A 24,190-nucleotide genomic window follows, 5' to 3' on the forward strand; every position below is an offset into this window, starting at 1 on the left:
CTACTCAGTAGTAATGCCATGTGCATCTCCTTTGCTTCTCTTTAGCGGGACCCTTTGCCCTCTCCCTTAAGTGTGGTTCAAACACTGAACTGTGTCAGCGCTCTCAGAGGCTCTCCTAGAGCCATCTCTGTAGCTTACGGGGAAGAATCCATGACAGTTAGTCTTTTAAAAGGGAACTCCACTGCTTTCATTTGCTCCCCCTTGCCGGACAAACGGGTAGACAGACGGATGGATGGACGGATGGACACAAGAGTCCTCTGTCCTCCGTGGCCACGGCAGGCCAGCAGGTAAGCTGAAACCCTCTTCTCCACAGACCAACTTCTCCCCTCTTGGTTAAGGACTCTCCGGTGTGATAGCCAGCTCTCACCCCAGCGAACCTGAACTCAGTCATATTTTAACTATACAAGGGCTTTTACAAAAAAGCTAACTTGAACAGCCATACAATGGCTAAAACATAAACCATATCTCTACTTTATCTCGGTTTTTCAGTCATTTTTTAGATTTTTTTATTTGATATTTTTTTGGGATATTTGTATGTCTGTACTGTATGAATTTGTATGGATGTGGATGTGTTTGTGTGTGTGTGTGTGTGTGTGTGTGTGTTTGTTCTGTATTCAAGTGTTCTGTTGTCTTCCTTTGTTCCAATTGAGTACCTTCGATTCAGTGTTGCACTTAGACACTCAGTTACAGAGGGACTGGTTTTTGGATTCGATGTCTGGTGGGGAGGAAGGAGAGCGGGAATGGGCAGGTGGGTGATCTGGGTGGGGATAGGTTGAGTAAGTGGGTCGAGGGGGTAGAGAAGTCAAGATATGGGTTCTCTGTGACTCCAAATCTGGATTCACCGATGGTTGTAGGTTTCGTTTCCGATGGAATGGGATGGGTTGCCGTGTTGGTCTGGGAACAGTTGGGCTCAAAGGGGGCTTTGCCAGTGTTATCCACTATCAGAAGAGGTGTGTGGCGCTGTGGAGGGTGAGCGCCGCCGGCGGGCGGTGGAAGTCCAGGAGCGTTCGGAGCGCTCAGAGCGCTCTGAGCCTAGCGACGCGGGCCGGAAGCGGTGCACGAAGCCGTCCAGGAAGTCCTGCTGCTGCTGGGTTATGGCTTGGGAGATGAGGCAGGGCAGCGCCTGCAGGCTGCCCGTCACCGAGTCCAGCTTGTCCTCTAATGTGCCGATGCGCTTGTCCAGCTCCTCGCTGCGCTCCTGCAGCTCTGACACCAGGTCATACATCACATTCTGGGTCTAATGGAGGACAGAGAGTAAGCAGTAAATATGAAGAAAATAATGCCATGATTTTCCAAAAACACCCCAAATATCAAGATTAAAAATATCAGTTTACCATAAATAATTATATCATTGAACATAGTATAAATCATACCTACCTTGATATAACCATAACAGCATCAGAGAGTTTCAACATGGCAGTAAATGTACTAAAAGAAAAAGCTTGAAGAGCTCTAAATGCAGTTAAGGGAAATTTTTATAATTTCCAAATTCCAATTAAAATCTGGCTGAAAATATTTGATAGTGTCATCCAGCCCACCGCGCTGTATGGTAGTGACGTATAGAGTCCACTCAGTCATCACTGCTATTCCCATTGGGACAAACATCCAACAGAATCTTAACATGCAGAATTCTGCAGATTCGTTTAACACGTACACAGAAAAACACCAACAAATGCATGTAGAGCAGAATTAGACAGATACCCACTGATAATTAACATTCAAACGAGAGCACTCAGATTTTTTAATCACCTTAAATCCAGCCCCCTAGACACCCTCCATTCCAAAGTCCTTCAAACCCAAGAGCTGAGCCCAGAACAGAGTCCCCTAGGACAGTTGGTGCTGAGACTATCTGTCCCTTCTCAGACACACTTGGACCAGTATCACACCAACACCGCTGTCCAAACACCAACCAGAGTAAACCAAATTACAACACTATTTAAAGAAACTTATTCGGAACATTGGAAAGAAGAAACCAGAAGCCAAAGTGGATTATAATGTGACCTGGCCCTAAAAAGAGATTATGAATTGGCAGCATATCTCTCTACCCTCAGAGATAGAAAGCAGAGACAGATCCTAACCAAGTACAGGTTCAGTGACCACCAATTGGCAATCGAAAAAGGATGACAAAAAAATCATGGCAACCAAAAGAAAACGGAGCATGTAAGTCACTGTTTGACAGGTGAGGTTGCGACATAGATGCACATCCTCCGACAATGTAAAACATTCAATGAAATGAGGAACATTTACTTTAACAAGTTGAACTTTGTAATTTCAGATTCTAAAGAACTTAATGACCTCTCAAAATTAAAAATATTCATAGGAGAAGGAGACAGCATATCTTGCTGCCCAATATACACTCACCGGCCACTTTATTAGGCACACCTGTCCAACTGCTCGTTAACGCAAATTTCTAATCAGCCAATCACATGGCAGCAACTCAATGCATTTAGGCATGTAGACATGGTCAAGACGATCTGCTGCAGTTCAAACCGAGCATCAGATTGGGGAAGAAAGGTGATTTAAGTGACTTTGAACGTGGCATGGTTGTTGGTGCCAGACGGGCTGGTCTGAGTATTTCAGAAATTGCTGATCTACTGGGATTTTCACGCACAACCATCTCTAGGGTTTATAGAAAATGGTCCGAAAAAGAGAAAATATCCAGTGAGCGGCAGTTCTGTGGGCGAAAATGCCTTGTTGATGCCAGAGGTCAGAGGAGAATGGCCAGACTGGTTCGAGCTGATAGAAAGGCAACAGTAACTCAAATAACCACTCATTACAACCGAGGTATGCAGAAGAGCATCTCTGAACGCACAACACGTCGAACCTTGAGGCAGATGGGCTACAGCAGCAGAAGACCACACCGGGTGCCACTCCTGTCAGCTAAGAACAGGAAACTGAGGCTACAATTCGCACAGGCTCACCAAAATCGGACAATGGAAGATTGGAAAAACGTTGCCTGGTCTGATGAGTCTCGATTTCTGCTGCGACATTCGGATGGTAGGGTCAGAATTTGGCGTCAACAACATGAAAGCATGGATCCATCCTGCCTTGTATCAACGGTTCAGGCTGGTGGTGGTGGTGTAATGGTGTGGGGGATATTTTCTTGGCACACTTTGGGCCCCTTAGTACCAATTGAGCATCGTGTCAACGCCACAGCCTACCTGAGTATTGTTGCTGACCATGTCCATCCCTTTATGACCACAGTGTTCCCATCTTCTGATGGCTACTTCCAGCAGGATAACGCGCCATGTCATAAAGCTCGAATCATCTCAGACTGGTTTCTTGAACATGACAATGAGTTCACTGTACTCAAATGGCCTCCACAGTCACCAGATCTCAATCCAATAGAGCACCTTTGGGATGTGGTGGACCGGGAGATTCGCATCATGGACGTGCAGCCAACAAATCTGCAGCAACTGCGTGATGCTATCATGTCAATATGGACCAAACTCTCTGAGGAATGTTTCCAGTACCTTGTTGAATCTATGCCACGAAGGATTAAGGCAGTTCTGAAGGCAAAAGGGGGTCCAACCCGGTACTAGCAAGGTGTACCTAATAAAGTGGCCAGTGAGTGTATATCAACATGTCACAACCTGAGGGACAGCAAGTGATCTAGACACACACACACACACACACATACATACACACATACACACACACACACACACACACACAGGACATAGTGTACCCTATCCTCCCACTTTGAGTCACCTGATGTAAATGCACAACTATTATTTAATCCTAATATCAATGTTAGGTCAAAAAATAAAGAAGCAATTGTTAGCAAGGTCAAAATTAAGAAATCAACTCCTCTCTGGAATTAATTAATGTTGCTCACATTGCCTACAGTACACATTTTTATATATATATATATATATATATACACACACACACACACACACACACACACACACACACACACACACACACACCTTATATTATTGTATTGTTGTAACCCAGCCACTGAGGATGCATATTGCAGTGCATTCTTAGTGCCGGTCCCAAGCCCGGATAAATGGGGAGGGTTACGTCAGGAAGAGCATCCAGCATAAAACCTTTGCCAGATCAAATATGCAGATCAGAAATCAGATTTCCATACCAGATTGGCCGAAGCCTGGGTTATCTACCACCGCCACCAGTACTGTTGGCCAGCAGGGTGCCGGTGGAAATTAAGCTAGTGTTGGGTGAAGGGACAGCGGAAGATGCAGAGGATATGAAGAGATGGAGACGGATGATCCACTGTGGTGACCCCTAACGGGAGCAGCCGGAAGCAGTAGTAGTAGTAGATATTATTGTATTGTTGTGCTGTATAGTTTATAAGGGTGGGGATACCGGCAGTCAGTTTAGACTGAAGAGGTTACTTAGATGGGTGATGAAACATTTCTCTCAATAAATACTGTGTCCAGATGAACTGATTCAACTTTCTTTGACGTCCAAATATTTGGACAAATTGTACTTTGATGCTTTGGCAACATATATGTTCTCGAAACTTTCATGCCATTAAGCCATCTGTATTGAATTGAACCGAATACGCGTGTTTGGTGGGGAAAGACAAAGAGCAAAGGGGAGGAGAAGAGGGTAGCACTGCAAACATGGCATGTCAAAACTAAGACAAAATCTAGCATATTCAAGAAAATCTACAAAACAAGCAAAATAATCTGCCAGCGTGGTAAAATATTTCAATTAGCTAAGATTTCTTGAAACAAGATAAATATTCTTAAATCATAATTGTTTTTATATAGTTAGTTCTTGATGACCAAATGTTTCTTGAAAAACAAGATAAGATGTTTCTGTTGGGTTTTAAGATTGTCAGACTTGTTCAGATATACCATTCTTGCAGTGAATGCTATGAATGATGCTAATTACAGTTTATCTATCTGTTAGTATGTATACTGTTAGTGTATCTGTTAGTATGTCTACTGTATCTGTTAGTATGTATAGCCATGTAAGTATACACATATGTACTGTAGGCTATGTGCGAAACATTAATTGATTTCAGAGATGAGTTGATTTCTTAGTTTTGACCTTGCTAACATTTGCGTGTTTATTTTTTGACCTAACATTGATATGAGGATTAAATAATAGTTGCGCTGTTACATCAGGTGACTCCAAATGGGGGGATAGAGTATGTTCGGCCTCACAGACCTGCTCAACACATTGGTATGACTCACTGTTTACAAATGACTACAACTTGATGAATAAAGTGTGAAAATCTGCTATTTGAAACTGTTATGAAGAGTTTTGGACTTTCCTTGACTTTGCTCACCCTAGCGGACAAAAGCGTTTGTGTTTCAGGGAAGAAGAACATTTTGCACAAGCATTGCCTCTTGTTGCAAAGATCTACATTCACCCTCTGGTAGTTCGTGCATTTGTTTTGAAGAGAGGAGTGAGAGATATAGCAGTGTTTTGGAGAAACAGGTCTTTGCAAGATACAAAAAATTGAGGTAATGTATCTCTAATTGTGGCTATGTATTCAACCTGTGTGCTGTAAATCCTTTCATCAACTTTTGCGGGCAATTTAACTCCAAGACAAGGATTTGAAATCATTATATAGCAATATAATGTTAGTCATACAGAAGCATCAAATTAAATTGAGACTGATAATCAGCGGAAAACTTTGTTTTAAGCAACTTTGGCAATGCCTTACTTTCACTTTTTCAGTTTTCCGGCTTTGAGAGATTACTCCACTTCAATTTTTTCTACACAAACCAATTAAATGTATCATCAGGCTAAACTCTTAATATCTTGATTGCATAGCAGATCTTCAAATCATTGACCCATCGGTGTGTATACACTATAAAAAGCAGGACTGAAAGGGGTGGCTCTCTACAGCGATCCGAAAACAGACATGAGAAGACGCCTGGAGTTGAACTGCTGTAGGAAGTACACAGAGGGATCTGACCAGCAAGCGGGGGAAGGACAAGTAAACACACATTAAAGGAGGCAGCGTTAGGACCTTTTAAAGCAGGCAGCTGGAGTACAATTGCCATCCACTTCAAATGAAGCAGCAGCCTCCTGCCTGCCTTTGAACCCCTCTGTTCTGCTCCGGGCGGTCAACCCCGCTGTGCGCAGAGGGCCAGTGACCCAGGCTACTGCAGGGTTTGATTGATAGCAGTCACCCTCTTGCAATCAGATACCATATTTGGGGATATTATTCCAACTTTTCCAGCCCAAGATCCAAAGTAAGCAGATTTAGTCTCGTTCTGGGACCCAGGTCGGTTACGATATTACGAGTGTTGCCATTTAGGGAACCACCAGAAACACACCTACGATTCAGCTTGATGCATATCTAAAGTTGGACTGAAACTGAAATACTAATATTTTCTAACATCACATATTACTTTAGTCATCATACAGGTTTTTTTTTTACTGTCTTTCTACTGACAACATTATAGGGTATAATTCAGTTTTTCTGGTTTTCTCTTTTTAAAAGAGCTCCCTCTGTTTAAACTTCTCACAGCAGATCTTTGTTTCTGCTACTCATGATGTCATCAGACATGCTTATTTACATGCAACCTATCAGACAAATCATCAAAAATATGAAACCCCGCCCACCTTTACTGCCAACATGTACTTGTCACACAAAGGCTGGCTCATGAATATTAATAAGGATCAGACCACTCCCACACAGGTCTTGAGACAATTGAACCAGTTATGGATAAGGCTGTAAAAAAACCCCAATATTTGTCATTTGCAAATAAAACATCCCTGCTGAATGTTTTATTTTGTTGTGTTCATGGGTTATAGACATTCGTCTGGCATTATGTGCCCATTGCTGAATTGAGGATCTAAGAATAGAGGGTGTCATTCATTGTCATTTACTGTATCTACCTGTTTTTCACTGTGTTAATGTAAAGCCCTCTGACACGATTACTGAGATTCAGGGCTATGGAAATAAACCTGACTTGACATAACAAAATATGGTTGAGAATAAATGAAAGGTGGCAGGGGCAATAGGGGAGAAGCTACTCTATCATCCTAAAAGACGCCCCCCCCCCACCAAACTCAATTAAAATTGAACTGATTGAAAGTTCATGTTTGCCCCACATCTTAAGGACCTAGTAACAGGATTGTAGGCCAGAATCTTGCTTAGTATACCTTTAAGATAAGTGTGTTTACTCCATGATTGCACGGAGGTCAAATAAAAAAATATATATACCCGTGGTCGAACATTTATTTACATTCGTATTTTGTCAACCACCTCTCCATGGCCTCATCCCTCATCCGTAAAACAGCATAAACATCTTGTTCACCTTTGCCAGGTCGACCAAGGTGTTGGCCTGGTCGTTGAGTTTCCTCTGCTCCATCTTCACACTGCGCAGTCTGGATGGAGGCACAGGTACGTTCGATGGGGAAGAGGAGAAAAGACAAGTAGTACATAAAAGACAGAAGGACAGCGTGGAGGAGGAGATGGAGGAATGACAAGAGAAAAGACAGGAGGAGGATGGATGGATGGAGGATGTGAGCAGTAGGAGGCCAGGAGGAGGTTTGTTTGGGTTTATGGGGGGGGGGGGGGGGCAAAAGGGAGCAATTGGGAAGAGAGAGGGAGAAGGAGGGAGAATAACACACATTTTGTCAGCTGTTTTACCAGTGATACTGAGGAGAGAGAGAGAGAGCAGCCCACATGCATAATAGATGTATGGCTACAGATATAGATATGTATATATAAACAAGCATTCCCAGTCTTGGTCAATGCAAGTCCAACCAAAACATGCAAAATCACGGAAGCATACTACATTCATTCCGAAATACAAAGTAAAACAATAAAAAAAAAGGCTTTATCACTTGCAATAAAATAAAGAGATGTTTTTTTTAATCAAAATGATTGTTTTCTTGCAATAAAGAGAGTTTGCACACTCGATTGATTATAAAAAAACTTGATACTGACAAGGATCATGTTAGATTGAAAATCTCCATGAGAACCCATTTTTTTTTCAATAAAGTGTCTAATTTTTAAGAGGAAAAATGCTGTTCTCTTTCCTGAAAGAATACAATATGCTTCCATGCAACGCTAACAAAACCTGTGTTTGAAATCAACACAACCAATCCCTTCCCACTGAAAACAAATTGAGAAAGAAAAAATGAAAAAACAGTAATATGACATGCCTTCTCTCAGTGGTACAAACAACTCAGTAGTAAGCCATTAGATATACACAGTAGTCATTCAGTAAGCGTGCAGTGACTGTGGGTGACAGTACACTTGCAATGAAATATGTTGTGACTTTGCGCATATACCTGTGTTTTGGTTTCGGTGTGTGTGTGTTTCGATGGGTGTCTGTGTAGGTGCATGCCATAAAAGAGGATGCTTGCCAGACATAAGCCGTCTATTAGGACCGCTAAACACACAAAAACATACATTTCAACTAACTTGCTCCATATTAGACTGGGCATGTTTTGCGCAATATTACATCTCATTCTCTATAATCATATGTTATTCCATCATAAGAGCTGTTTTCATTTATGATGTGCATAATGTGTCATTGTTAATGGTGGCATCACGCAACCACAGCCTGGTTGTGAGCGAGGAAGAATCTCCCCATTCGGCAAATTAGGAGACAGGGCGACATTCAAGGGCATTCATTCATGTGCAAATCAGAGGATCATTGCAGAGAGGGGCATGCTAGCTTATGGCTCTATCTCTGTGGGAAATAATTTTCGGCTCACATTTATCTGTTAGTGAGGCTATATGCCTTGGGGCTGCTGGGAGAACAGGTCTTTATAAAAGGGTTTCATATTAAAACTAGAAAGCAACCTCAACGCTAAAAAAACACTCAGATGGTTCTTATTTCTAATAGGCCAGAGTTTGGTGCTGTGCAGCCATCTTTTGTAATATCAGTATCGTATGAGAACTCCTGTCCTTTTTTTCTGACAAGAATATGCGGTAATTTAAATTAAAATATAAATAATGGGGAAAAAAAAACTCAAACCCAAATTGTATAATAAAAAAAGCAATATTTTAACCTTTGTGCTAGATCCTGTGGTTGTATGTGAGTGTACATAGTGCGCGTGTGCGTACGTATATGTATATATATGTTTATACCATCACAACATCATCAAGTGTAGAAGATGAGTTCTGTCAGTGCACGTTAATATAGCCCTCAGAGGAGCTATATTAATCATGAGCAACATTTTACAGTACATGGCAACGCCATAGATGAATATGAACTGCTGGCCAGGCCAACAAGCCCAAAGCTCATTCTGTGCAAGATGCGTCTCTCACACACGTTCGCTCCAGACAACCAACCCACCACTACCGACACCGGTGGTAAAATGTTGATGCTTGTTTTTGGGTCATTCCATTCAAGAGATGGGGCGGGTGTGGGGGTGGGGGTATGGGGGTAAATGGAACACTGGAACACTGAAATAAACACAAAAAAAAACATCCGGGCATCCAGCATTTCTTAAAACAAACATTTTGTTTGTTTTTTGTTTTGTTTGTTTGTTTGCTGCTGTTTTGTTTGGAAATATTCATGCGTGTCAAATGCAGACATGGCGGGGGCGGTAGAATGTTGAGGAAACAGAAGGAGAAGGAGAGGATACATAGAAGACTCAACTTACTTCTGAGCTCTGCAGTGATAGAGCGAAACAAAGACAGAACACAGTACAGAGTTTTAACCTCACGACATTCACAAAACAAGTCAAACTATCAACACTTCTCACTGTAAGCACGGGGTAAAGGGGGTCGGAGGAGGGCAGGGAGGGGAAGAGGAGGGACCATTTACAGTACATTGTAGTTTAGACTGACAGCATTGTCGGTGCATGTGTGTGTGTGTTGGAAAACGTGTGTGAGCAAGATGAGAGAGACAGAGAGAGAGAGAGAGACAGAGAGAGAGAGAGAGAGAGAGAGAGAGAGAGAGACAGACAGAGAGAGAGAGAGAGACTGAAGCAATAGAGAACCAAGCAAGATAGTGAAATATATTGGGAGGGCAGAGAGAGGAGCAGCAGCTGAGGGATGCCATGTGTGTGTGTGTGTATAAGTCTATGTGTGTATGTGCGTGCATGTGAGCTTATAGTAACAGTCATGAAAACTGGCAAACAAGGTGAGGACATTTTTACAAGGGCTAGTAGTTTTAAACCAATGTAACTAAATCACCACGCTATAAAACCGACGTTAAAGACGATAACATAAATCGAACATCTTAGAATATAGAAATACTTCTCTATAGCCTGGCTATAGTGGTAGTGTTTGGCTTGCTGAGTGATCCACCTCGATGGTCCACAGTGTACAGTATTTCTGTCAAACTTCTCATCACATACTGCGTTTCATAAAATGAGTGCAAAGAAATACTTACTGGTGAATGGCTTGTAGAAACTTGCGCTGGTGTTTCCGCACCTTGGCATGATCGATCTTCTTGACCAACTTGGTGTGTTTGTAGATGAGCCATGTTTCCCTGAGTACATTGGCAGCTGTGTTCTTTACCTGTTGTGAAATGACAGAAAGACAACAAAAAGTCACCGTTTGCACAGTATTTGTTAACAGACTCTAATGCTGGTCTAACACATTACAACAGCATAACAATCAGGATGGGGGACCAAGCAATTAACATTCATTATCCTCTGGCAAGACAACTTTAACACAAGGTTTAACATTCCCCTACATTACCGGCAAAATGTGATTCTAAGAATTAGAGGTGAAAGTTGCACATGTAGCTCTGGCAGTATAATGAGATGATGCCAACCAACTGAAAATAACAACAATCCAGCTGTGCAGCCATACACATACATGTATAGCATCAGACATGACTTACTCGTTTGCAGAGTTGCGTGTCCATCATGAAGTTGTGGACATGCTTCTCAGCCTTGGTCAACTCGAGCTTCCTGGCCACCACTGCAACAACCAGTGCAGTGCACCCTGCACCCTAATGCACAAAGATTTGGTCTTAATCGGAATAGTTCTCTTGGTTTTGACTTTACGATCTCACAATGACATTAACACATGAAAAGGGATGTGAACACAATAAGATGTACTGATAGTTTGTGCGTATGTAGAAGTGTATGTGCTATGTTTAAATCTGTTGCTGTGGTACTTACTGTTGTACCACTGGTAAAATATAAATGATTAATCTGGCGTCCTACAGCACTAAAACCAAACAGTCCTTCTGTCCCCAGACAATGTCTTTCAAACATATTTCTGAATGAAAGGGGAGTGAACCTACCATGATCCCTGTCAGCAAACACACGCCTTTCCCACAGTACGTGTGAGGTACCATATCTCCATAGCCAATGGAGAGGAAGGTAATCGAGATGAGCCACATGGCTCCCAGGAAGTTACTGGTCACTTCCTGTTTGTCATGATACCTGAGGCAACGAAGATAAGAAGAAGCGAGAGATGCCCAATCAGTGAAACTGAACACCAGTAGTGGAACCTGAGCATGCCGTTGGATGGAGTGGTTGTGTATGAGCCAGCAGGGGTGGTAGGTGAGGAAGTACAGGTAGTAAGGATAGAAGACAAGAAAGAAAAGCTGGCGCAGGGTCTTGGACCTGTTTTGTCATGCCTTCACGGCACACAATCTAGAAATGTAACAAAAAAAAACATGTTTTTTGTTAAGGATGCTATCATATGTTCCCGTCTCCCTTTGTTTTTATTTTTCAGCCATTTTTCTGCAATTTTAATGGAGACCCTCATTTTTGGGGTATTAGAATTAAAATGACATGTCGGCAGCAAAAAGAAATGTAAACTGTAGCTGATATTTTCAAAAAATTCTGAACTGAGAGCAAAACATTGATCATCAATGTCCGTTCCAGTGTTTGTCCATAAACTTCTACCAGTATGAAAGATGAATGATGTAAAGGATTATTTTTAAAATGTGCATGAAGCCAATTTACTTACTGTTTCTGTACATTATAGTTTTTGAAAACATGATTGGAATTACATGGAGTTACGGCTACAAATGTAGCTACGACTTACCAGATAAAGAAAGTGTTGTGGACTGTAACTGGTTCTGAATATGACCACCAAACAAATGTAATATCAATTCATCCAAAAATGCACATACTGTGTCGCTGCAAAAAACAAAAACAAAAACCCACGCCTGTTTTTGTCACAGTTGCAGCAAAACTTCCTCCAAAGAGCGTACACTACCTAAAAAAGCAAAGGCCCAAAATTCCACATTGCACACACTTATACGTCTATTAAAACACTGTAAACAAAAAAAAAATCAGCGATGATGATGTCATAGCAGCATGACAAAGTCAATCGCAGAGGCAAACCTGCCTTGTCCACCCAGCCTCGCTCAAGTTTATTTACCTTGTCTCTTTTCAGTGGGCTGTCTAGGAGGAGATCAAATAAAACTTCAGTTTGGACTTAGACAAATATAATTAATTCAAGCAGCATGAGACAGCATCTCGCTAACATCCATATTAAGAAAAGAACACTGACGGAAATGGCAAATGGAGTCGAATTTGGGTACCAACGATTTGTCTTTCTTACAAAAGCTCATCTCTGGGGATTCTGGCTAATGCCAGTCATGAATTGTTAATGACTTGAAATTACCCAGTAGGGACCCAGCATGGGGAGTCTGAATGGTCAGCACAACCACCTCTAATTAGTGCATTAGCACAATTTGGAGCCCCTTGGGACCAGAGCATGAACCTCTTAAGGTTTCCCTTCACAAAAAGGCAAAACAGATAGTTGTTGTTGTTGTTGTTGTTGTTTTTTTTTAATGCCCACTCCTCCTTCTCCTCCAAGACAGTTCACTGTTGTCGAATATCATAAATGAACTAACCATGCCTTTAGCGGTGAAGAACTCCTGCTCTTGTGTGTCTACTCATGCTCAAAATTGGGGGGGGGGGGGGGGAAACCGTAGCAACTTTTTTCCCTTTGAATGACAAAAAAAGTGTAGTTTGTGGGATTCAAGCCTTTCAAATGGCATGCAGAGCAGCAGTCAGTACAAAATAGTCAGTACAATACCATGCAGAAATAGAAAAGATGTCTGCATCCTGCATGCTGAAAAGCCAGTATATTGAGAGCGGGGGAGCGATGGGAAAATCCTCTGGTCCATTAAGAGATGAAAAGCATCTCTGACAAATATTGCCAAGTGGAAAGGGGCTGTACGTCTTCTCGGACAGGCTTTCGTTTGTAAACGGTGGGGTAGGATTGGATGAGTAACAGAAGGAGACGCTCAGTGAATTTGACACCTCTGTCTCTTTTACCTGCATCCCAACACTTCACCACTAGCCCTTTGATAGCTGCCGGGGGGGGTAAACTTCATCAGCTGGCTAAATATTGTAATTACACGTGACTAATAAATGAATCTCATTCAACTTGTCATCAAAGAGGGCAGAGAAGTGAGCCATGCCTTGCAGACTGGGGTAAGGCTTGACACAAATCTCTAGCGCTGTGTCTTTTAACGCACAATGCCTTTATAGTGTGATACCATGGGCTCCTCTCCGTCCCCAATATTCCCTATTGAATAAGCATGGTGGGGAAAAAAATCACTGATCTGAACTTGAAAGTTATTTTCTACAGAACGTCTCCTCGGACTATATCTTCCGCCCTACTGCAATAACTTTGGAGCAAATGTTTACTCAAAACATGTTTCCTTGAAAAGGGGCATGTGACAATTTTTTTTTTCAAGGTCAACATCGATAGGGAAACAGAGACAGAGACCGGGGAACTAATCAACGGCATTTTGAAGCTCTCAATATACTGTGTAAAGTTTTAGAAGAGCATGGAGAAGAGCTGGCACCACTTTAAACCTAGTCCGGGACAAGAGGGGGATTGTCTAGATTACACGGTTGTCTCCCACCCCTTTTCAATTCTCCCCCTGAGAGATACTCCACGGCGAGGGCCCATAAAACGACGAGGTCTTTCTTCACACTTGTGTCGTTTTTGTGAGATCGCTCACTAGATTGCAGAAAAAAACCAAACTTTTTGCCCTGTACTGTGTAAGAAAATAAAAATAAAAAAAACTACACGGGCAGGAAAAACTTAAGCCCGACTTAGCTCTGAGGGCTCTGAGGGCTTTTAGCAGATACAAGAGGGTAGGATGAGAGTTAGAGGAGGGAGTACAGCTCAATTTAGGGAGTGTTTCGCATGGGTAAAAAGGTACTTCTCTCTGAGGTTCGCACCGCGAACGGAACAAACAGCCTTGCAAAAGTATCAGCTTAACACAAACCAGAACATAAACCAGAATCTGGCATGAAACATGGGATCCTATACATGATGCATGAAATTTGTTCAAACCCAGTATCATCTGGTCATCCTGGGAGGGGGAGACTTCTGAGTTAATGGGCCCTTGCTGTTAGGTCACCGATTGTAAAGGACCGCAGCAAATCCATTTGTATGACGGTAAGTCTGTGGGGGCTGTGTATTTGGCCTCTTAAACTCGTCCCAATATTTTAACCTTGGCTGTGTCTTATCCCCCACACTTCTAAATGGGGTTGAGCTCATGCAAGAGGCAGACCATAGGTCCTGGGGACATACAGTGGCAACAGCTGACAATTCATGATCTGTACAGCAAGAGAGAGGAACACAAATGACATTAAATCAAGTCTCTTCTCTCTTTCTTACTCTCTTTTCTTTCGCTTTCTTAACTGTTTCCTTCTCTGCTGTTCTCCCACTTTCTTTTGCTCTCTCTCTCTCTCTCTCTCTCTCTCTCTCTCTCTCTCTCTCTCTCTCTCTCTCTCTCTCTCTCTCTCTCTCTCTCTCTCTCTCTCTCTCTCTCTCTCTCTCTCTCTCTCTCTCTCACACACATACACACACACACACACACACACACACACACACACACACACACACACACACACACACACACACACACACACACACACACACACACACACACACAAATTCCATCCAAAACTTTTGAAGGGTGTAAATCCTAGATGCTATATTTACATTTGGAGGAATGACTGTCAGCTCAGGCTCACTACTCAGTATTTCAGAAACATGGATAAATACGAACTGTTTACTTTATAGTATACAGTTATATAAGGAGTGGTTGCTAACTTAAATGGTTTTTCTCAATACATTTCCCTTTTAGATTAAGCTTAATTTAAATTGTGAATATTGCTTTCAGGGACAAATCTCCTCATTAATTTAAAAGCTGTCAGTTCCAAAGGAAATGGTCACAACACTAAAATCTAGGGCTGTGATGTGGAAGCTTCCAGAGAAGATCTCATCACACAAACACCACTGGCTCATGTGTTCATAGGGAAACACACCTCCAGCAGAAAATAATCACTCTGTATCATGTAATACGAGCTCACACATGCATGCAAACCTGATGCAAATCCAAAATTCAAATTTCACGAGGAAAATGCTGCACAACAGATCATGTCATGGTTTCTGCTTCCTCTTTTATGAGCTCATCAACCACCCCAGTGAGGCAAACTATAGCTCCATATGTAGGGTGTCAGACTAAAAAGATGGATCATAACATTATCTAGCTCACGTCTGTGCATGACCAAAGCAAAAACGGCACTTTCCCTACATTAGCTGTATTTTGCTTTCGCATTGAAAAAAAAACAAACAAAAAAACAGCGCTGGCTAAGATTACTGGGGGACAGATATGTTGGGATGCTCCTTAGGGAGGGTGCTTGCTGCAGTGAACATGAGCAGATAGGATTAAACTGAAAATGATGATGACCAAATTAAAAAAAAAAGAAGGAAACACAAACCTAATAGGGTTTTTACAGTACAGCCAAAATGCAAAGCACGTAGGAGCAGCGACATGTTTGCAGGACAAAAGAAACACTGGGGCTGTTGCACTGTTAGAAGAGAGTATCTCTCAAAACCTCCGTTTGCTGGCGAAATCATGAAAAGCGGAGCAATTAAGCTACAGGCTAGTGTCTCAAGTGGGACTGAGGGCTTAACCCAATTAAAAGTGTTTTGATGCAGTTAATGTAATTCCATTCAGGTTTTCTCACACACCAGGCAAACTTGCTAAAACTGACTTTCAGTACTTTAATATAGAGCATGCAAAAGCAATCCTGGTCAAGTCTATCGCGCCACACCTGACAACGCCCAAATTTTGATATTAATTTCAATGTAATTCGAACTGACCTGAACCCAATTGTTAAAATACAGAATAAATTTCTGCTTGATTTTCTTTTGGAAACATGTGCAGATAGTGTGAAGTGACATCACATCACATCACATTAGGGTAAAAAATCTGATTCAGCTAGAAATGCACCTGCATCTGTGTGCTGTAATTATAGATCTATCTACTATAGATTTATCTCAATCTGCACTGTTACATCTGCCCTTCGGCGCCATATATTCCCTTTATTATCTAATGAAAGGGAGAGCAAAAGGCTCATGAAGCCTGACATTCGAGTAAAAATAGCCTTAGCTCTGCGGGCCGTGGTAAGACTCTCCCGCGCCTTAAGTGTAATTCACCCTGCGACATAAAATTGACGTAAAGGTCATCTCGTCGTGTCTCTGCACCTCGTCTGGAGGTATCAGTGAGCTGTAAGTAGCGCTGACGAGTGTCTCCGTGAGGTGCGTGCATTAATCACAGACAAAAGTGTCTGCTATTCAAAGGCCAGATTTCTGAGATCTCTGACGGGTGTTTAAAACACTCAGTGTGGCTTATCGATATATTGAAACGATGCACTTTGTGGAAGTCATGTGTGAAATTTTAATCTAGAGTCTGTAAACACCAAATTAAACCATTAACCATCTACAGCACTTCACTCGCCACTATTATCTGTCGTTCACATCGCTTTCTTTTAACAGCGCACCCCACCACTGGGCCAAAAAAAAGAAAAAGAAAAAGACAAAATAATCATGGTTGACATTGAGCATTGCAACGTGGCTCAAGTGTCTTGTGCATTAATGCAGCTGCTGAATAGAAAACATTCAGCTTTTCAGAAGAACGACATTTGAAAGAACTTTCTTTAAAATACTCCCTCTGCGCACTGTCACAAAGACAAATGCTTTCTGAGGTCATGGCGATGCAGATGACATGTTGGATGATTCCTTTCACTGTTAAAAAAGATCATGCCTTGTTTGCACTGTATGCTGCTTTGGCCATTAGAATGCCTCTGTCGCTGTGCATGAAGAAGAAAGTACACATAGTCACACAACAACACAGGATTGCTATCAGAACTTGAGTCATCAAAATATAAGGAATCCACTCACTGACAGCTTCCTTAGAGTTGTCGGTAAATCAGATGTAATGCAACACGTATGTCATTTCAAAGGGAATTTGTGAAAGGCTTAAAACAACTCTCGCTTCGCTGTGTCAACAGTTCAGACAAGCCTCTTGAGTTGGCGCAAAGTCACAGTCGTTTCCCTGTTTGCCTCTACAGTACCTATCAACACTTGACTAAAGAGTGTGCACAGCTTGAACTGCATGATTCATCTCAAAAATTGTGAATGGCAGTAAAGTTGTAAAAAAACAAAGCATGCCTGGATATTTCAACCAAAGCTCACTTGTCATCGGTGTGGGAACGTTCAACTTGTATTGGTATATCTCAGGTTAGATGAGTCAGACAGGGTACTTTCGGCTAGCAGCATTTGTATCTAATAGCTTAGCAATGACGCACCCTGGGTCTGTATGCCAGACGCTGGGAGTCGGTGTAGTTAACTAGTAGGTCAAGCCAAGTAACCCGGCATTATGCAGTGAGATGGCTGAACTTTCCAAAAACCCGACTGTTAGGTGGCCGACAGGCTTCACTGGAGGCAGATGAGAAACAGCAGCCTCACACTGACTTGTAAAAAAAACCCACCCAAATAAACAAGAGCTTTGTTTCAGAGTAACAGATGAGAGTTAGAAAGCCATAGAGAGAAAGAGAGAGAGAACTAGATGAGTTAAAGAGAGAGTTAGGGTGAGGACCAGGGAGGCAAGCAAGGCATGCATGCAAGTGTTTAAGTGAGTTCAGGCTGGATTAGGCCTCCTTATAATGGAAAAAGGAAGGGACTGGGCAATAAGTCATGTGGAGAGATTGGGAAGTACTGCAAAGCATGCTATATTAGATGGGTTCAATAGTAGGAGATCTGCAAAGGGTCAATCTGGAGTAGGAAAGAGAGGTGAGGAGCCTGATGGCAGCGAGGGAGAGGCCAAACGAGTTAAGCTAAGAAGCTTATTTGAGGTAGGTTGGCTTTGGAGATAGGCTACTTGAAGAGAGGAAGGAACAGGGTCATGTGACCAGTGTTAAAGACCTCTGCTGTAACCTCTGACAGTCCTACCGAATCCACCCTTCCTCCACCTCTCCATCCCTCCCTTTCTCCCCAGTGGTGTGTCTTTCATTCCCCCCATCTAGGCGTTTTCCAGACAGACTCCATGCTCATCCAATCTCACACCGTACGGCCCTTTGATTGGCTCAGGAGCATACTTGACAGTGTGCCAGCGCGTATGTGTAGCAGAGGATACACTTAGGAAACACACACAGCACTTTGGGAAACAAGCGCCTCTTTTGAAAAAAAAAATGGTAATAACAATAATTCAGCTCAGTTTTTCCTTTTGGGAGTGATGACATTGAGCGGTAAACATGAAAACTCCCATGCTGTTTCAATGTTTACTGAGGCCAGGATGGGTGTGTGTGTGTGTGGGGGGGGGGGGTGAGAGCATTCAATCCATGGATGGAAACTTAAATTGGAGACACCGCATCGGCCGAAAAACAAACTCCTCCTCCTACTCCAAGAGTGACTCCATTTTAGGCAGTGTGGAAGAATGGAAAGCGACACCCACGCTCACTGTTCACCTCCCTAGCGCAGGAATGCATTAACGCTTACTCATTATATATAGTGGTCAATACAAATCATGCTGTTCTAGACAGTGAGAACGTTCAAAACTGAGATCAAATTTGACATTAACAGTCGTGTGCTACACAAAATGACCTGACATTTATTCTCTCTTTGCATGCTCCAGGATGATTTTATCAGTATGTAACTCCATACAGCAGAGGAGATACTGTCCTAATTCCTAGATCAGAATGAATCATCTGGGGGGGGGGGGGCAGAAGCGACAAAAGTCTCTAAAAGACCGTTACAAAGTTGTTTAATTAATTCTGCGAGGGGAGACATATAATGGGATGGTAATGTGTGTGAACACAAGGAACTAAAAGGCTCTTTGCTCCTCGACACGTCTTTGGAATGGATTCTAATAGGAGTTAGTGCAACATGGATCTATAACAATTGCATAAGGAAAAAAAAAAAGACAAATTGCCCTCTGGCGCACTTGTGAAGGTGACTTGAAGGAGCTGCTCCATTTTAGCACAAACCCCCTCCCCTCCTTTTCCTCCTCCTCCTCTACCCCTTCACTGATCTGGCACAAGACAGTCAAGAAAGAAAGAGACGCTTGCTTCAAAGTGCTGCTTAAAGCTTACCCCCCCCTTGCTCCTAAGTTACTAACAACCTGGATAGGTCTTGTGAACACAACTCGGAGTTATCAGGTCGGTGCCACATTCATGCCAACTACAGGGAGAAACAGCCTAATCCTCCTTTACCATACGGAGTTTGGAAAGGATCGTAGGTTTATTGTTTTGGGCTGGGGGGGTGGGATGCTGCCCCTTCTCCCACTACCACCCACCCCCAACCCAACCCCGCTCAGGGCAGCAGTGGCGCCAGCTCGATGCAGAATGACAAGTTGGGTTTTTTGGTTTGTTTGTTTTTTTTGTCACGGCTAGAGAACGAGGACTCACATGGTATCCCTATGGAGCAGCGTAGTGGGGAAATAGAAAGTACAACATAACATTATAAACGCGCACACACACGTGCAAACACGTGTGCACACATTTACACACAAACACACACATACATATGCAGAACTCTGACACACAGACGTGTAGAGACAGTCACACCAAAGTACACCCGCATAGGCATGTGAGCACCTGGGCAAGCATACGTACATGCATGCACACAAGCACCCATACACACAACCACAGTAACACAAACTCACACGTACTCACATACACACACTAAAACAATACATACGCACAATCAAAGAAATAAACACACACATACATATACAATCACAATAACACACACATACACAAACACACAAATAAACACACACTCACACACATACAAACACATGTTATTCTTGAACTGAAATCAAAAGACGGAGTATGGGCATGCATTGCTTAGCCCCTTTATAGCAATGAGTGTGGTTAGCTCGCATTTCTGTGTGCATGTTTGTGTGTGTGTATATATGTATTCATGTGTTTGTGTGCTGAGAAAACCATAAACCAATCTAGCTCGACCTCATTAGAGATTCTGGGTTTCTCGTCTAATCATCCACTCCAGTTTTCTATCCCCAAATAGACACTATCAAAGGATTAAGACAGAGTGGTGTCAAGTATTTGCTGTTTTTTGATTTTAGCATGATCCAGATGAAATTCCCAGTTTTTGATAAGACGTCAGATAACTAGGTCTTTTCGATTTGTTGTGGGAAACTAAACTCGGCGTAAACTGTCTTTTTCACGCATTTAGGAAAACTAGACTCCTTCATGGTTGAATCTAAACCAGTGAGTAGGAGAGAGTGGTATATGCAGAAGCGGCAGCACCAGCACTCCCAAGATATGTCTCATCATACAGACGGGCCTTAAAGTCCAACCGAAATTTGAAATCCCCTAAAATTTTAATGTAAAAAATTATAGTGATATCAAAGGTATAGGACCATTTTTTTATTTTTAAAAAGGTTAACTATAATTTTGGAGTTGTATGCTGAAACGGCATCGAGACCTCACGCCGCGGAGTGGGCGTTCCCATGATATTCCACTACTTCCCTGGTCATACAGCTGCGCACGATTTTACAAGGCAACACATAGCACACTTTTTATTACCATCTAGCACGGCGAACTGTCCGTCGAATCACACCAATTCAGTATTTTGAATGACCAGTTGTGAGATGCTGCTCAGACAGCAATGGCACCCAAACCTTTACTCAGTGCTACTTTTTATGGCACTATTAATCAATAATATGACATATTGAAAACATACATATTCTAAAAACTTGTGCGTCAGGCAGCATTGTAGGGATATCCCCTGGTTTCAACAGCAGCTTCGAACCAAGGCTGCGGTTTCTGACCCCAGCTGATGAATGCAGCCGGTTTGAAGCTTGTTAGCTACACACTGGCTAGTCATTTGCAAAAGCCATTAACGTTAGCTTTACTGAACACTAAAAATCGTTACCGTGATCTGCATAGACGTCAATCTCGGAACATCCGGGGGCAACGCATGGATTAGTAGAACTACTATAATACATCCATGGGGCAACGGCCAATATTTTCAGGTGTAGCTGCTGGCTGCTCGCTTCCGTTTCCTACGAAAACTTCCTCTTCCATACATATGTCGTTTGTTTACAGTCGGATTAGCAATTTGAGACGCGACAATGGAGTTGGATTCGAGAGACGAGTTCTATCACCGGATTGTTTCACAAGTATTCGACACGAGTCGAACGCTTCGCCACACAAACATCGATTTTTGTAGGTGTTTTAGGTCCAGACAACATTTCAGCCAGTGCGTTTCGCCTCTTTCGCTCCCCACACGGACCGTTACCAACATGCAACCATGTTTGTATTATAGTAGAACTGGATACCAGATCTATAATGGCGCCAGTCTCTCGCGATACGGGTTCGCGCCGCGGCAGTTCCTGTGGTTGTCCCACGAATTCGCTACAATATGCTTTGTTTTTGAGAGAACTTTCCAGGTGGTTGAATAATTAATGTTTCTGCCCGCCAATGACCAAATATAACGGCTTAAAGATGTTACATTCTTTAAACGATTGTTTCTGTAACCGGTTGTTTTCTTTCCCGGGGCGGGATTCGACACGGAGTGTACTGCACCACAAGGCGACATCACTAACCGCTCGGCTAAGGGGTCAGACTCGTTAGCTAGGGGCTAACGTGTCTTATTAGTAGTTTACATTTCTAAAGCTACACGTGAGTGAATTAAACCTTTTTGAATGTTCCCTCTGTTAGACCGACGTATGGCTCTATTTTGCCGTTGTCATTTCTCGTCACCGTAGCTTGGTAGAGGACTCCTTTTGTCTGGCATTTACCTTCGAGGGGGCATGAGTCGTTCACACGGCAGCTGCAGTTGGGTGTCCGTTTGTGATGAAGGTGTCATTGATTTGTTCATGATTCTTGTGTTGTGGGACGATATTATTTGTTGACTGTTAGGCATGCAGCTATAACTAATTTTGATGGTGTTCTTATTGAATATATTCCTCAGTTGATGGTCCGGGGTGAAGCACTTCTCCAAAAGTTTAAAAAAACTGTTTACCCATGTTTGTGGTCACGGTGTCACTGTAGGGTAGGTAGGTTGTACCAGGTGATGTTTCGTCTTCTGCTACGTTTGTTGATTTGCTGGCAATCCGTATTTAATGGTGGGTTGTACTTGTTCTTAAAATTCTAGCCGCTCTTTTGTAGTAAAATGTGCAATCTATGTCTAACTGAAAAATATTTTATCACTTTCAAACCAGAAATATCTACATTGAATAACAGAAATGAATTGGCCAGAAGTTGCAGACATAGCTATAAGCATCTATTTTGTAATTATAAATAAATTATGCCAATAGACAAATACCATTAATCTTGTATGCAACCTACCCCTCCCCTTACTGGATGGTTAGCAATCACCATGTTTTTGAATTTTTGAATGTAGGCAAAAATTTGTGCTTTTGCCTTCCACATTGGACGTTGTACTTCCCCATCGGACGTCGTGCACGTGATGTGCATGTCGAGGCAGTTAATATGTTATTTCCCGTATAGCTTTATTGACAGCTGTTGACTGCTTATGGCATGAAACAGCCTTGTACTGTCTATTAAAGAATTTACTTGACTCTCTAGATTATTTGGCTCCTTATTTGTTGAGCACTTTTCCTAACGTTGAGTTTTCTTTTAATGAAGTTTTATATATAAGGATTACATAGACGTTGGAAGTAGGCGTGCCCCCCATTAACAGCGTTCTTTTACTGCAACAATTTTTTTTTGGTTTACCAAAGAATTGGTGCTTAAGTTGGTCTGACTTTAATTTCTGTCTTTCATATTTCCTTACAACATAAAGAATATATGCTTTCATAGCCTAGAGATGTGATTGTCAGAAATAAGTCTGTCTCCTGCCCAAAGCACTTCATGCGTCTTTAACTATGCAAACAAATAGCCAGGCCAGTGCGCTTCACATCATCTTGAGCCAAGAAGGGCTCCTTTGCAACCTAGCAAGAAAAACCGCTGACCCGTGTTAATAAAGTTTAATACAACATATGCTGCGTATTTCGTATTTTATGAATGCACATATAGCCTATATGTGCATTCATAAAATACGAAATAATTAATGAAAATGTGTGCAGTCGGTTATTGGCACATATTAACATGATGTGCACAAATATGCAGTCTGACGTGGTGACGTAGACGTATACACACACGTTGACAACCTGATTAGCTAGCAAGTGGGGTCAGATTAGGCTTGCGGTTCAAGGTCTCAGTACCCAATCCTTGCCGGCTGGGTATTATAACGTGCATGGATAAGTAGACACGTTAGCCCTTGGTTAAGGGGTCGGACCCTTTAGTCGAGCGATTAGCGATGTCTCCGGAGATACGGGTTCGTGTCCTGGCTGCGGTGGTTGCCCCCCGAATTCGCTGCATTGGTGTCAGAAGCGCTCGTGCACCCAGAGGAGTCACGAATAAGTACACGAATAAGAAGACACGTTAGCCCTTGGCTAACGGGTCGGAACCTTTAGTCGACTGGTTAACGTTGTCGCCTGCGGTGCAGAAAATACGGGTTCGCGTCACGGTGGTCCCGGACTGCCCCCCCCCCCGATTCGCTGCAATATTCTGCAGCGCAAATTTGTAATTTGTGATATTTGGCTATACGAATAAAATTGACTTGACTATATGGAATGGCCAGCCTTCTTTCAAGTCAATTTTATTTTATTTTATTTATTCAGAGGTGGTATCATTTTCAAGTAGGCTACAAATATTTGTACCTTCAAGTGCCTATGATTTACCTAATGACTTTTGATTTTGTCCTTTTTGTTAAAGGATCTTAATAAGATTTCATGTTTGATATGAGCATGTGTGACATAAGCTATGCCTCTTTGATATGAACCATTTTTTATTGTCATAATAATAAAGATGCTTTGTAAACATGTAAATCTTACCTCCTAGTCCTCAGGAACCATGACTTGGATGAATGAGAACATTCACAGACACTTACTTCCTAGTTTTCTTAATAGCTGTATACTTTTCAACAAATTTAGACTTAAAGCCTTGGGTTGGGCTCATTAATAGCTCAGTCTAA

At 42.3% G+C, this 24,190-nt stretch overlaps 1 protein-coding gene across 1 annotated transcript in view; it reads right to left on the minus strand.

The window, feature by feature from the left end:
* Positions 1-476: 476 nt before the first annotated feature.
* Positions 477-24,190, minus strand: part of kcnn1a (potassium intermediate/small conductance calcium-activated channel, subfamily N, member 1a) — a 77,653-nt gene continuing 53,939 nt past the window's right edge. Inside the window, 5 exon segments of the mRNA XM_056293282.1 lie at positions 477-1,237; positions 7,254-7,323; positions 10,293-10,420; positions 10,749-10,859; positions 11,157-11,298. Of these exon segments, the coding sequence (XP_056149257.1) occupies positions 932-1,237; positions 7,254-7,323; positions 10,293-10,420; positions 10,749-10,859; positions 11,157-11,298 (757 nt within the window). The 3' untranslated portion in view covers positions 477-931.

Source organism: Lampris incognitus, chromosome 14 (genome assembly GCF_029633865.1).
Source record: "Lampris incognitus isolate fLamInc1 chromosome 14, fLamInc1.hap2, whole genome shotgun sequence".
NCBI lineage: Eukaryota > Metazoa > Chordata > Actinopteri > Lampriformes > Lampridae > Lampris > Lampris incognitus.